We start from the raw sequence: 16123 nt of genomic DNA on the forward strand, positions 1-16123 counted from the left end.
ATGGTGTGCAGGGTTGTAGTAGAAAGTATTGGTCTGCAGGGTTTGTGGAGCAATGCTATAGTGTGCAGGGCTTGTTACGGAATGTTATGGCGTGCAGAGGCGGTGGTGTGTGGCGGTTGTGGGAGAATGTTAGGGGGTGCAGGGGTTGTGGGAGAAAGCCATAGTGTGCAGGGTTGTGGGGAAATGTTATTGTTATGGTGTGCAGGGTTGTACTAGAAAGTATTGGTCTTCAGGGTTTGTGGAGCAATGCCATAGTGTGCAGGGCTTGTTGCGGAATGTTACGGCGTGCAGAGGCGGTGGTGTGTGGCGGTTGTGGGAGAAGGTTATGGAGTGTAGTGGCTCTGCCGCCAAGGCGTGAGTCTCTGAGATCTGCTAACACAAGGAAAAGCTTGGCTATCATATTCCTGATCCTGTAAGTTATGTGTAACCCAAGGGGTAGCTTTGTTTTCTGAATCCTGTAATAAACGTAAATAATAACTACACAAATAGTATTCATAAAAAATAATACAAATACTAATAATGAGAAAATAATAGCAATAATATCTTTATTCATATTATTTTTTAGGTTGTTAAATTATAATATTGCTGAACTCTCAAAACTCTTCTTCTCTACTTTTCCTTGAGCCCTAACAATCCAGTTAGCCCAGGAAAAATCCTGAAGCCTAAAAAAACATAAAACTTAATACCAAAAGACCCCCCCTTCACCCTGAAGCCTAAAAACACTTTACCCACGAAAAATCTACTAAACCAGAACCCTAAAAATGTACAACTTTATACAAAAAACACCCCCCCTTAACTCCTATTTACCCTATACAAAAACACATCCGAAATCCTAAAAAAAACATAAACCGATAAAACAAAATCACCCCCAAAACCATGAAACTCCCCTTAACGCTAAATCTATTTCAACCCCTACCAAGACTGTATATTTTAAGGGATGTTTTATGTTTTTGGGAAAGCCATGGTACTGGAGTAGGGATGTTAATCTCCATTTATTGTGGATTTGTGAACCTGCCAAGTTCTGATTGACCTGCTTTCACATAAACATTGAGCAATGCGTTGGGAAAAATAAAAAGTAAATGTGAAGAAGGGGCCAGGGTGAACCTACCCTGACCCCTAGGCCCCTTGTGGGGTGGGTGGGGTTGGGGGGATAGGGAGGTCTTTAAAGCCCCCTCAAGCATTGCCTTAAAAATACAAAACAAATTATTACAGGATTCATAGATCCATGCTGAATTGGTGTATCCCCACACTCCTCTGCACCCTTCTGGTCCATAGGATTCCCAAATCAAAATTAAGATTCACTGAGCCTGCAAATATTTTTAAAAAACTAAAGAACTTAAGGGCTGATTAAAGAGACCTTAGCGCCAACATAGCGTTATTTTTTTTACGCTAAAGTGGCATTTTCCCCGCACTGTATTTACGAAGTGGCTCAATGCATGCATTGCGCAACTTTGTAAACCCTTGCGCCACATTATGCCTGCGCCAGGCATAATGTATGCAAGGGGGGCTTTCCACCATTGGCGGGGGGCGAACAAAAGGCACAAGGAAAATCTAGGAGATGTCCTTGCACCATTTGTGTGGCACTTTTAATGTCTGATCAGAGCCGGCGTTAAAAGGGCCTTCCACTATTTATAATGGGCCCTTAGGTACTCTGCAGGAGTAGCGCCAAACTTTTGGCACTACTCCTGCAGAGTACATCAATAGCATCAAACAAATTACACTATTGCCCCCTACCCTGTGCCATGGTGCGCCATATTTTAAATACAGCGCACACATGGTGGCGGTAGAGGGGCACAAGGAAAGTGGAGCTGCACTGTGAGCAGCGCCGCTTTACTGATATCTGCCCCTTAGAGCAGCATTTCCAAAACAGTGGGTTGGGACCCACAGGTGAGTCATGAGCTGATTTATGATGGGTCTATATGTGAGTCATATTTAAAATTATTATCCCTTTTTGTGCACCAGTGCAAAGGTACTAAACAATGTCCCTGAATCCAGGTTAAAACAAACCCCTGCAAGTATTCCCAAGCAAGACCCCAGGTGAACCTTTGAGAATCTGTTGCTGTTGTTTGTCACTTCAGCAGAGAATGTGCTCAGTGTACATGATAATACACAACCATACCACTTGTCTTGACTTTCACCCATAAATTAATAAATAAATATGAATGTGGCCTGACTGCCAGAGCTGCTGACTTTGGATCTGGGGAACCAGCTTAGATTCCCGGCATTGGCTCAACATCCTTCGATTCTGGGTAAACCACTTAACCTCCCTAAAAAAAAAAATATATATATATATATATATATATATATATATATATATATATATATATATATATATACATATATTTGTATTTATTTATAACATGGAGTACAAAATGCAAAAATCACTACTACCAACACCAAGAATTTTCACAAGCGCTGTGATTTAGTGAAAGGATGCCTCAGACCAGCAGCCCAATCTAACAAGTGTTCCAGCTCCAGAGTCCAGTGCTTTTCACCATCTGCCACTCTGATGGGCAGATAAATATCTTGGCCACAGTCCGATATCAAATGGCATGGTCAAAGTTGTGAAGTTTACAAACAATTGGGGTTATTACATTGAAAAATGTCACCATCTCAAGTCCATTAAAGCTAGGTGGGTCATGAAAGATTGTCTTTCTAAAAACTGGCAGTGAGTCTAAACTGTTTGGGAGGTACCAACTCCTAGCACTTCTGCTGTGCTTGGACAGTGGGCAGAAACGGGGGTTTGCTGCACGTGATGGGGCCTTCCCGCAGTCTGGGCCCAGCCTCAATGCCTGCTGCGCATGGCTGAAGGCTGTACGCAGCTGAGGCTGCTGCCCAAGGGGAGTTGGCCCCAGAGCCTGGCCAGAGGAGCTGAAGGTAGAAGGTTGTGTGCTGCTGCTGTTGGCTGCCTGTGGTCAGATGATTGCAGGGGGCTTCCCAGAGGCTGAAAGCTGAGCGCATCAGGGGCTGGCTGCCTCTGGAGGGTGGGGCGCACAGCATGGGGTGCACCAACTGCAATGATCATGACCTCACAATATTTATACAAATGAAGAATAATACCTAAAGGATAAACATAATTAAACAACTGTGAAAAATAAAAACAATTAGGCATACTACACTCATAGTTGCTCCAGTCAAAGTGGTATGGGTAATGTTTTATGTAGTCCTAATCTGTATGATGTTTCACAAAATTTGGATTTGTACCTGTTTTATTAAGGGTGAGGTCCCATTGCATTTATTGTGCGTGTTAAGGTTTTCATGGCTCTTGTGCTCCTTACGGATTGTGCTCCAAACAGGGGGGTGGATTGGGCCTGGAGTTACTGTAGGGAAATAGGAAGCTATGTGGCTCAGCCTATGTTGTCAAACGGTGGTGGGAATGGCACTGCGGGAGCACTGCAACTGTTGTTTTGCCGTTATAAAACCCTCACCTCTGGTGTCAGGGGCATCTATCAACTCCTCTAGGAGATGGACACTGGCAGGAGCACAGGCAGGAAAACATGCCATCTATGGGTTAGAAATGCAGACACAGAGTGGTTTGTTTGATCTTACATCTGTAGCCTTAGGAAAAATGGTGAGTCATGAGCTGTAAAATCCCTCTAACGAGGGATTGCTGCATGGGCGTGTAAGAAATGTGCGATCTAAAGGCTGGTGCTCTTTCCATAACCCAAACCTGTGAGAGTCATGTAACGTTATGGATATTTCCTATTTATGCGATGTTAGCTTGTGAGCTCTGAATACTTACCTTTGGGATATCCCTGAGTGCCCGAGCCTATAAGATCTTTGTAACATGAGAGATTGTTGCCTGAGCCCGTAAGATGTATTCAGCAAAGAGGATAGGATAGATGCCCTTCATGCTCCCTGACAATCTGTACAATCTGTATAACCTCGTCTGATCTGCTGTTTCTGATTATTTATAAATGTTATCATTACAACAAAGTTGAAATATGCCCCATATTTTTGAAGAAAGAAAAAAATAAGCACAACTTCCTCACAGCTGCCATTCTAGCCTTACTTCTACACATGCCGGCTGACATTTCAGTCTTTCTTCTATGTCTGTGTAGGTCATAAAATGTATTAAGTTTAAATGTCATGAAAGGGGATTCCCACAATATGCTCATTCTCAGGGCCCCATTAAACTGTAAAACCTTAAAATGGCTCCCACTGGGTCAGAGGCAGTGCACGCTTGCATCACCACACTCGTAGTCCAGGAACACGTGCCTGCACATCCTGAAATCCCGGCCTTTGGTAATACACGTGATTCCTGTGCCAGCCTCCTGATACTTCTGGCTCCTTGAAGGCTCTCTTTCCCCAGAGACAAACTCCATGCTGGGCCTTGATCTTAGTCTTCCTGATCAAGTACCTGCCCCACATCCTACATTTTGCAGTTTAGCTGCTTCTTTTTCCAAATCTGGACAGGCTTCTTCAGAATCGAGACCGAGTTATGGCCTAGAGGGAAAGCGAAGCCAGCACAGTACTGTTCCTCTCAAGGCAGCCGCAAAGAATACTGTTCACATTTTGGGATGGTGTACAGTATATGCACTGGTAGTAGGGGTGCTGAGGGTGCTACAGCACATCCAGAATAAACATGCTGAAGTTCAGAAGGCGAATGAGTAATAAAGATGCCTTTACATTTTGTTTTTATCTTGTCACATTTGCTAGGCATTTAAAGAAAGAGGTCACATGTTAGGCTATGTTTTCTGACAAATTGCTGCTTACTCTTTTAGCATGTAGATTATTTACTGTCCTTTCACTGACTGCAAAGTCGAAGGATTTTGTAAAGTGAACTATCTGACACTCTTGCTGGGGTACAGAGTGTGAAAGGAAAGGCTGTAGTATATCAATGTTTTTTCTAACACACAATAACATTTAAATACCTCTGCATGAACTGTACAAATGTTTCCAAACATATCAGCAGGTAGGAAAGCACAAATGAATCAAATTTTTTTAAAATTCTGAAGTATGATGGAAACAAAGATTTTAATAGGATCAAAACGAATCAAGGGCCAGATGTAGCAAACGTTTAGCGAGTCGCAAACGGCAACATTTGCAGTTTGCGACTCGCTAAACGCGTATCCCAATGCAGAAATGCATTTTGCGAGTCGTTACCGACTCGCAAAATGCATTTCAGACTCGCAAATAGGAAGGGGTGTTCCCTTCCTATTTGCGAGTCGCATTGGGATGCAATACCATTTGCGACCGCATGGCATCGCAGTTACCATCCACTTCAAGTGGATGGTAACCCAATCGCAAATTGGAAGGGGTCCCCAGGGGACCCCTTCCAGTTTGTGACTGGACCCCAAAATATTTTTTCAGGGCAGGGAGTGGTCCAACGGACCACTCCCTGCCCTGAAAAAAAACCGAAACTAAAGGTTTTGTTTTTTTTGAAGTGCAGCTCGTTTTCCTGTTAGGAAAACGGGCTACACTTCAAAAAAAAAAAACTGCTTTATTGAAAAGCAGGTCGCAAACATGGAGGTCTGCTGACGACAGCAGGCCTCCATGTTTGCGAGTGCCTATACTCGCAATGGGGCCGCAATTTGCGACCCACCTCATGAATATTCATGAGGTGGGTCATTGCGACCCCATTGCGAGTCGCAGTCGGTGTCTGAGACACCGTACTGCATTGCAATTTGCGACTTGCAAATTGCGAGTCGCAGGGACTCGCAATTTGCAAGTCGCAAATTGCCGACTTGCTACATCTGGCCCCAAGACACTTACTTGGTGATGTGCAATGATAAACATTAGCTGAAACATGATTTTCACCAGCTATCATTTGTGCACTACATCATTTTATCAGTGACACTGCACTTCAGTGGGAATTGTATTGCTATTTAAATGGGAAGGTGCTATTTCTAAATGACAGTGTACTTCCACAGCATGCAGAATGCATCTAAGAAATGTGCAACAGTGTGTTCCAGATTGCACGACTAGCTAAATATCTCACCCTTACCACTTGCATGCTGAGTCAGTGTGGCTGATTTGCTGCACTTGTTCTTTGTGTGATGTTTGGATTTTTTACAGTTCAGTGATATAACATTGATGGCAGCACCCCAGCTCCAACAATTGTTCCAGCACCACTGATGTACAAGGATGATGCCATTATTTATCTTACTTTGGGATTACCAAGGGAAGCCAAATCTTACTTTAAATTTTAGACAGAAACTGCTACTCTGGAAATAGTCCCTTTATCTTCCAGGGATTTTCAGAATGGTAGAAGGGTAAGGTCTGGAGCAAATTGTTCAAGTTATGTGCAAAAGGCTCTGATTGGTACCAGACTTTCCCAGGTTACTAGGTGGCCAGGAACACCGTTAATAAAGGAAGAAGGCTGAGCCAAGCTCAGTTCCAACCAGAACAGATATTGACTATGCCAGATGATCCAATACCTCCAGAGTTTTGAGACAGGCTAGCTGGGGCTGTGAGTGTGCAGGTGGAAATATGTTGATGTACTTATGGACCAGCGACTACTGGTTTAGTTTGCTTTGGATTAAAAAGTGTTTTTTGCTGTTTGAAAGAAGCCATGTTCTGTTCTGTGTTTTTTTTCTCTACAATTCGTGGTCAGTTTTCTTATTGATTTTTAGTTGGTCTGTTCTCCGTGTGCTCTCTGTTGATGATGGGATGATCAGTGTGCTGGTCTCTGGTTGTGGAGAGTCAGCAGACAAGGATGCATGGATGAGAATGGCTGAGTAATTTTATCAGTTGTCTTCCTTTGTCCCCTCCTCAGCATCTGGAACAAGAGAAACACGAACTGCGTCGACGGTTTGAGAACCGAGAAGGCGAGTGGGAAGGTCGGGTGTCCGAGCTGGAGAGTGATGTGAAGGTGCTGCAGGACGAACTGGAGAAACAGCAGCTCCACCTCCGAGAGGCAGACCGCGAGAAGTCCCGTGCCATCCAAGACCTGTCCGAACAAAACCAAAGACTTATGGACCAACTTAACAGGGTGAGTGGTAAATGGCATTTAGGAACTGGGTATTTTTCAATGTGTTTCAGAGAAAATTATGGTTGGCATAGTTAGTTGCTTGTGACAAGGCGTTTAGCAACATGTACTTGGGTGGTGTGCAAAAGGGGGTATCAGAAGCCATGCAATGGATGAGAGGTCATCTGTAGCCACACAAGGAGAGGTCCAACTTCTCTTCATCTTTGGGACAAGATTTGTGGGCAGGGGCGTAGCTTCAGTGGGGGTGTTTGGGGTCTTACAACCCCCAATAAGTGTATTGTCTGATGAGTAGTTAGGTACAGGTGCTTTCAGTCAGGTATGGTGAGGTATCTGTCGGATTTCACCTGGGATTTTTGCATACACACAGACAAAAATGCACACTCACTCTCTCCCTCCCTCAAAAATGTTGGTTCTTTTCCATCATATTGTGTTTTCTCTTAATTAGTACTCTCGCCAATCTACATTCATTTCTCTCCCTTTCCACTGCTTTTTCGGCCCCTCCCATGCGCCCAGTTTGTCACGTATTGTATTTTAAGATTATACATGTCAGCATGATTGTTGGAAAATCTGAAGCTCACCCCCCCAACCCCCCGACCCCCCAATCTTACTGACCAAGCTACACCCCTGTTTGTGGGTTCAATCAAGCTGTAGTGAATCTGCTAATTTACAGCCTTCTGTGCGTGTCCATAAATTGGATCCCTGGGATTTCTGAATCCCCCCCCCAAAAACCCATCCCTCCCCACTGCATTAGTAGCTCAGTTGTGTCCTGAATACATAGCAAGGACCTAAGTCCCGCCTACATTGTGATCTTGGTGTCCGACTGTTTAAACCTTATTTTGCGATTCATAATGTTCTCTACTGTTCTCTCCATTACTTACACCGTACTCCCTCAGATCTATGCCACTCTGTCTTGGTTCTGACTGACAGAGCATTGGCACTGTTAGGAGGACCACCCTCTGTGCTACATTAGTGTTTTCTTGTCTGGCGCTTTGTCTGCTAGTAACACCGCGATCCCTCAATTCCTTGTCATATTGTTGCCTTAGTGTCTGACTGACAGCCTTGCCTCTGGTAGATCTACATGTACTTGTAGATTTATACCACACTGTTGTTTTGGTGTCTTGTCTCTGGTAGTAATACAGCACTACATCTGGGTCTACGTTTGCGTGATAGTGTGTATCTGCCCAAGGCTTCTTTTCGTTGGTATGCCTTACTCTGTCGGGCCTGTCACATTATTGCCTTGGTGTCTGACTGACACAGTCTTCTTTTCATTACTAACACTGTACTGCCCCAGCTGTCTGTCACATTGTTATCCCCTTGCCTAACTGACAAAAGTTTGTATATTCTAGTATTACTGGACTAGCGGGCTCTACATCACGCTGTGATCTTGGTGTCTGACTGTCAAATATTTGTTGATAACTGTACTCTCTGCTTTTATATCACACTGCTGCCTCCTCTGGGCTCTGTGTCACATTGTTATCCTGGTGCCCAACTAATATGGCCTTGTTTCAGTTACTAACACTCTACTCCCGGGCTCCATGTGTAATTGTTACCTTGGTGTCTGACTGCCAATGACTTGTCTCCACTAATAAGTGTATTCCCAAGCTCTGTGGCACACTGTAGTCTTGTTGGCCGACTGACACTTGTCTCAACAGTTCACACCGTACTCCTCCGGCTCACACTGATGCCTTGGTGGTTGACTGACACCTGACTCAATAGCACACACCATACTACTCTGGCTCACACTCTTGCTTTGGTGTCTGACACTTGTCTCAAAAGCTCACACCCTAGTCCTCCGGCTCATACTGTTGCCTTAGTGGCCGACTGACACTTGTTTCAGCAGCTCACACCGCACTCCTCCGGCTCACACTGTTGCCTTGGTGGCCGACTGACACTTATATCAAGAGCTCACACCACACTCCTCCGGCTCACGCTGTTGCCTTGATGGCCGACTGACACTCGCTCAACAGCTCACACCGCACTCCTCTGGCTCACACTGTTGCCTTGGTGGCCGACTGACACTTATATCAAGAGCTCACACCACACTCCTCCAGCTCACACTGTTGCCTTGATGGCGACTGCCACTTGTCTCTAGAGCTCACACCACACTCCTCCGGCTCACGCTGTTGCCTTGATGGCCGACTGACACTTGTCTCTAGAGCTCACACCACACTCCTCCGGCTCACGCTGTTGCCTTAATGGCCGACTGACACTTGTCTCAAAAGCTCACACCATACCTCTACGGCTCACGCTGTTGCCTTGATGGCCGACTGACACTTACATCAAGAGCTCACACCACACTCCTCCGGCTCACGCTGTTCCTTTGATGGCCGACTGACACTTGTCTCAAAAGCTCACACCATACCTCTCCGGCTCACGCTGTTGCCATAATGACCAACTGACACTTATATCATGAGCTCATACCACACTCCTCCGGCTCACGCTGTTCCCTTGATGGCCGACTGACACTTGTCTCAAGAGCTCACACCACACGCCTCCGGCTCACACTGTTGCCTTGATAGCTGACTGACACATATCAAGAGCTCACACCACACTCCTCCGGCTCACACTGTTGCCTTGATGGCCGACTGACACATATCAAAAGCTCACACCATACTTCTCTGGCTCACGCTGTTGCCTTGATGGCCGACTGACCCTTCTCTCAAGAGCTGACACCACACTCCTCCAGCTCACACTGTTGCCTTGATGGCCGACTGACACTTATATCAAGAGCTCACACAACACTCCTCCGGCTCACACTCTTGCTTTGGTGTCAGACTGACTAACTTGTTTCTCTGTTAGTGCACTGTTGCCAGCCTGTGCTACTAAACAGCCATGTCAGTTAACAACACGGACATCACTTTTTTTTATATAGTTAGCTGAATCCCTTTGGATAGAACCTTGTTAACATTTTTACGGATTTGTTAGCAACAATGTGTTCCTGGCTGTATTTACATTGTTTGCTGATTCCCTCTTGAGGAAGCATTGTATCTACTAGTAGCAGCACGCGCCTCTACCACTGTCATGTGTTACCTTGATGTCCCCTCCAATAAACTGTATTTGTTAGGAACAGTTTCCCCTTCTCCCTCTGTTACTTTGTTAGTCCGATGACCCCTTGAATGGTCTCTATTAACAACAGTGTAACCTTCACTTCCTGTTACATTGTTGTCGTCGCCCCTCCTTGAAAGAGCCCCGTGCTGGTTACTTCTGTGTCCTACTTTTACATGTTTACCAAACACATATGCACACATTGCTCTTTGCTGTGTAAGCCACTGGTTTGCTCATGCTCAAGTTAGTAACATTGTTTTATCCACTCTGAAAGGATGAACGGTGCAGTGAGCTCTGCAGAGATTCAGACCTTTGCCCTCCATATTTCGCACATATCACTGCAGCAGGCGCTCAACCAACTGAGCTGTCTTACTGGTATCCTGTGACTCAACTTCTTTATATATTGTTGTTTCCGTCAACCTTGCAAGGACATCAGCTATGATAAAACGCGTGTCTCTAGACTGCACACAGAGCGCATAGTTTTGTGATCTAGCGTCGTTTTTTATCATCATAAACACACATTCCCCGGACAACAATCCTTATCTTGTCTTCAGGATTCCTTGAGAATGCCAAGAAATTGGGAAATCGGAGTCCGCAGAAGTGCCCTCCCACACTTAACTTACCAGCTATAAACAGCAGGCTGTGCCCCTGCAACCCTCCTCCACGTGATGGACTGATGAGTGAACGCTTGAATGAAACATCTGTTAATCGCATTTAAAAGTACAGGCCATCTCTGGGCGACTTCAGCTCGCTAGCATGTGCGCTTCCAACCCGACATGTGCACGTGCAATGCAGCGCTCCAGCACGTGCTCCCGCTGCACGGGTGCCTTCGTCCTTCTTGCACGTGCACCAAAGGGTGGCTGCCTCGCTCCATATCAGGGCGCTATGATTCCGTTTCTGTGGTGCAAATCTATGTTATCAGGTGTGTCCCAGTTTAAATGTTTCAAAGGAAGCAACCATTTTCAGTGCTTAATTTGTGCCGGTGGCTGCAGGTGGAAGGCATAGGCACTGATTTTCGGGGACCTGGACTTATTTTTCATCATCAGACTTTGAGACAGAAAATAAACAAGTAGGAGTAAGTATGGAGGACACAGCGACAAAGAGTGAACACAGACATGGAAACAAACCTGCAAGAGTGAGGTAAAGAGAAGGAATATAGGGCTGTGCACCTATAGCCCTCCTGTATGGGTCCACTCAATGCCCTAAATGTTATGAACCTAAATGCACACTGACAACGCTACATCCAGTATCCTCCAATATATGTTCACCCACAACTCTGATCTATGCACACCCACAGCCCTCAGTGTATATGCACACTCACAACCCCATATGTGCATACCTACAACCCTCCTGTATATCTGCACACACAGCCCTCATTTATTGGCACATACATCCTTCCTGCATAGATACCTTATGACCCTCCCATAAATGCACCTGCTGTATATGTACACTTACAACCCTCAGCTATACACACCTACAGTTCTCCTGTGTATGTACACTCATATACTTCATCTATGTGCACCTACAGACCTCGAGTATACGTACACTTACAAAAGTACCTGTTGTGCACCTACAACTCTGTACACTCATAAGCCTCACCTACGCACAATTACAAACTTACTGTATACCTACACTTACAACACTCCTTGTCATGCACTTATAGCCCTCACTCACAACCTTCATCTGTGTGCCTCTAAATCTGACCTGTATATGTACTCTCACAACCCTCAACGACAGGCACCTACAATCGTCCTGTTTATGAGCCCTCACAACCCTCATCTATGCCCACCTCCACTCTTCCTGTATATTTGCACTTGCAACACTCCATGTCATGCACCTATAGCCCTCACTCACAACCTTCATATATGTGCCCCTAAAGCCCTCCTGTATATGTACTCTCACAACCCTCAACGACAGGCACCTATGACTCTCCTATGAACACTCACAACGCTCAATGACCGGCACCTACAACCTTCCTATAGTCATACTTTCACAACCCTCAATGACCGGCTCCTACAACCTTCCTGTAGTCATACTTTCACAACCCTCAATGACAGGCACCTACAACCCTCCTGTAGTCATACTTTCACAACCCTAATGTATGTTCCCCTAAAGCATGGGTACTCTCAAACATTTCCCCGGGGGCCACAACACACTGTCTGTGGCATGCCCGAGGGCCGCACTGGTGCCAGTAGGCCGAGAGTAGGAGGGTGATGGAAGGTGGGCACAAGGGGGGGCGCAAAGTAAGGTAAAACGCTCATGCATTTAAACACTTTTTTGAAGTTTGCTAACAGTTTATCATGTTCTTACATGTCTAGTGCAAGATATCTTTAAAACTAAATGTGTTCCTAAAGATAAGTTGTCTAGGCCACTTAGATAAAGTGTAAATAAAGTATGCCGATTTCACAGCTTTCTGATTTTTTCTGCGTTGTCAAGTGAACAGTAGCCCAGTGCTGCTGTTCACAAGGGGCCACAATTAAAGGTCAGGAGGGCTGAATGTGGCCCCCGGGCCATACTTTGAGTATCCCTGCCCTAAAGCTTTCCATTATATGAACTCTTACAACCCTCCACATCATACACCTATAATCCTCCTGTATATGTTCACTCACAACCCTCATCTATGCACTCCTACAGTCCTCTTGTATATGTGCATCTTACAATACTCCCTGCCAAGCACATATGGCCCTCCTGTATACATACTCACCAGCCACAACCATGTGTCCCAATAGCCCTTCTCCTTATGTACTCTCACAATTCCACTAACATGCACCTACAACCTCCTGTACATGTACACTAAAAGCCCATATCTAAGTGTACATACAGATCTGTTTACATACACCCACAACCCCGACCTGCAATGAGAACTCTCTTGTATACATAAACTCACAACCCTCATTTGTGTGTACCTACAACCATGCACAGCCCTCTTGTACAAGTACCCTCACGACTCTCATCAATGCGGTCTGCTCCATCCCATATAACACTGGCAGCAAAAATTATATACATAAGTTTGCCCAGTTTTTGTCACCAGTGCAATAATTCTCTAATGGAGCCAGTGACCTTCAAACTGGCCCTTCTACACAGGCCTCACGTTTTTGAAGGTCACTAGAAACATCTGAGCGGCCATCTAAAGGTGATGGTTCTTTTAGGATATCTGAAATCTTCCATAGTATATTGATGCTTCTGCCCGCATTTCCCAGACACAAGCATTTCTTGATTCCCAGAACTTACTCACTGACCAGTCTCCTTCTTGGCCGAGCTCCCACCTGGTTACGGTCTTGCCTTGCTTCCAGGAACCTGATTTCACAAGCAAAGCCACGTGTTTGTGCTTTGGATTTGCCCACCGGGGACTTTCCGAGATAACAGAAGCTCTCAATAGTCTTTGGGCACTCTTTCTTTAACTCCTATGAATTAACCTTTACGTACAGTGCTTGGAAGCCCTCAGGCGCGCAGTGCAGTGGGTATGATTGGTTTGGATTGGAATTAGACATGCTGATATTTTTCAGGGATAGGCAGTGCTTAGTTTGTAAAAGGAGGAGTGCTGGTGCTGAAGCTCTGCTCAGAAACCCGTGGCCAGCGCCATCAAATGTCAGCGCGCGGAATAACAAGGCTGCATAGTCTTGAATCCACCTCACGTCACTTTAATCCACTACTAGACAGATCCTCTCTGCCCATTTGTCTCACTGTTGCAGGTTCTTGCCTTCTCCCATAGTCATGTTTTCCTGTCTTTCTCTTCCTTTTTCTTTTCCCATTCTGTATTTCTGATGAGAAACAAAAAAGTGCTTGTCCCCACAAATGATGCCAGTGTCATTGATTGATTGATTGATTGATTGAGTGTCCCCACCAGCAACACTTGGCTCAGATTAAGCACGGGGGGGGGGGTGAAGGGTAGGACCAGCCTCTGCAGTAATATTTGGATTCATTTTGTTGTAACCAAAAATTGGAGCATTGATTGTGGGCAAGACTTTGACTGCTATCTTTGAAAGAATAGCTTGTCATAACTATTTTTAATGCATCTGAAAGGAAAGCTTAGATCTGTCTGAAGATTAATAATGTATAGAAATATACCCCCCACACACACACACCTGCAGATGCAAGAGTACTGTATGTTTTATCATTATCATTGTTGAGTGTGTGGTAGGGCCACAATTCACAAGAGTATTCAACGGTATTCAGAGCACAAGGGGTTTAAGCCGATTGCATCACAATAACTAAGATGTGGATTGTCTCCTTTAGATTTTTTCTACAATATTATCATGGAGTGAAATCTGTCAAATAAGCATTGTGTTCTAAAGTCAGTTAAGTTGCTCTGTTGTAACAACATGGAATGTAATCTTTGTGCGTATTAGTATACTTGTTCTAAGTGATGTGTTATTTAAATAGATTTATTTTAAGTAGCATGGCATACATATATTTCTGTTAATGTGTACACACACACACCAGGCATAAACACACACACACACATCTATATATATATATATATATATATATATATATATATATATATAGAGAGAGAGAGAGAGAGAACAAGAGAGGCAAATAGGGAACGACAGGATACATAACGTGCATCTGTAATAGGGTTCATTATTATCATTGAGAGGTTATGCTGACATTATATACAATGAGGTTGAAGGGTGAGTGGTTTGTAAATGTCTCCATAACGCTGAAGCGCAATATTGGAACATATAACGTGTTGCAGGTATGTATTTTTTATATTACATATTTATTTTGGGGTGGTTACCATTAAACACGTTTCCTTCAAAGTTGCACATAACAATGGACTCTGGTTGGAATTAGAATATCTAGGTTCTATCTACCTTTCATGAAATTGGATTATTATGATTGTGTGACTGCAGTGTTTACTGCATAATCATGGATTTAGTGCATTTACCGTAGAGTTTGCCGTAATTTGCAGATTTTACAACACTTTGCATAAAAAATTAAGCTACTCCATATCTATAACAAAACATTTAAGTTTACACATTACCCTCTTCAGAATCATCTTGTATTTAGATAATCTATATGGAGATGAGTGTCTGCATTTATGTGTCTGCCCCTTTCATATTTACATACTGTACTCGACAGTACAGTATGTAAATAGGATTAGCAATGTGGTACTGAGGCAGAAAATAGGCCCGGGCACCAAAATAAATGAGGTCCCCATTTGCGGATTAGACAGTTAAATCAGAGACATTTTAGAGTTATATAGACACGTTGTACATGTTTTTGCAAGGTATGGGTGACTGCATGTATTTGTACTTGCTGCATACAATGTTTGTGGTAATATCAAAGAAACCAACAGTAAAAACCAGCCCATCAGACAATTAAACAGGCCCACACGTAGCCAAAAAACCCAGACCACACACTGACCTGTCAGACCAGCCCGTCAGACACTACGTGATTGTCCTATAGGCCAGTCTGACCCTGATGAATAGAGTGAAAAGTAACTATAATAGAACTGCACAACATTATATTTGATATAAAAGACAAAAAGAATAAAAGAAATATTTAAAAATCACGTAACTACAATCTATGTATACACACAACATACATAGGTTTGTTTGAATATGTAACTATTATTACATTGATCTACCTATAGATTTGATGCAGATATATCAGAATGTATTCCTTGTACAGCAATATGAATAAATATAATGCTTGTGTGTAAATACAGATAATAACATTTTTGTGAAATTTCTTCCACAATGCCTATGGCCTCTCATGCAATTTGTGGTGTTACCTGGCCAAGCTGGGTTCATACCGCAGAGATCCACAGCCTTTAACCTTTGCACACTGGTGAGTGCTCAAATGTCCTTTGGCGGGTGGAACTCACCCTGCTGGCGATGGTGGTGCTGTTAGGCATCAAGAAAGCCTTTGATGCCCTGGAGTGGCTCTTTGTGCATGAGGTCCTGCCTCCGATGGGCCTACGAGCCCAGATCTTGAAGAGAATCACCTTGTAATACACCTTTCTAACAGGTAGGGTCAGAATCAATAGACACCATTCAGGACCGATCTCTGTTGGGAGAGGCATAAGGCAGGGATGCCCCCTGTCACCACTGGGGTTTGCATTGGCTAGGGATGTTCCCAAACTGATACGGAGCTATTACAGAGTAACATTGGGACACTTTGCCCTTCATATTAAAAGGT

The 16123-nt window shown here is 44.2% G+C and overlaps 1 protein-coding gene across 1 annotated transcript in view; it reads left to right on the plus strand.

The window, feature by feature from the left end:
- The window catches only part of BICDL1 (BICD family like cargo adaptor 1), a 330965-nt gene that overhangs the window by 136221 nt on the left and 178621 nt on the right, over positions 1-16123 (plus strand). The window contains exon 2 of the mRNA XM_069215035.1: positions 6719-6934. Within this exon, the coding sequence (XP_069071136.1) occupies positions 6719-6934 (216 nt within the window). The remainder of the gene's footprint in view (positions 1-6718; positions 6935-16123) is intronic.

Source organism: Pleurodeles waltl, chromosome 11 (assembly GCF_031143425.1).
Source record: "Pleurodeles waltl isolate 20211129_DDA chromosome 11, aPleWal1.hap1.20221129, whole genome shotgun sequence".
Lineage (NCBI taxonomy): Eukaryota > Metazoa > Chordata > Amphibia > Caudata > Salamandridae > Pleurodeles > Pleurodeles waltl.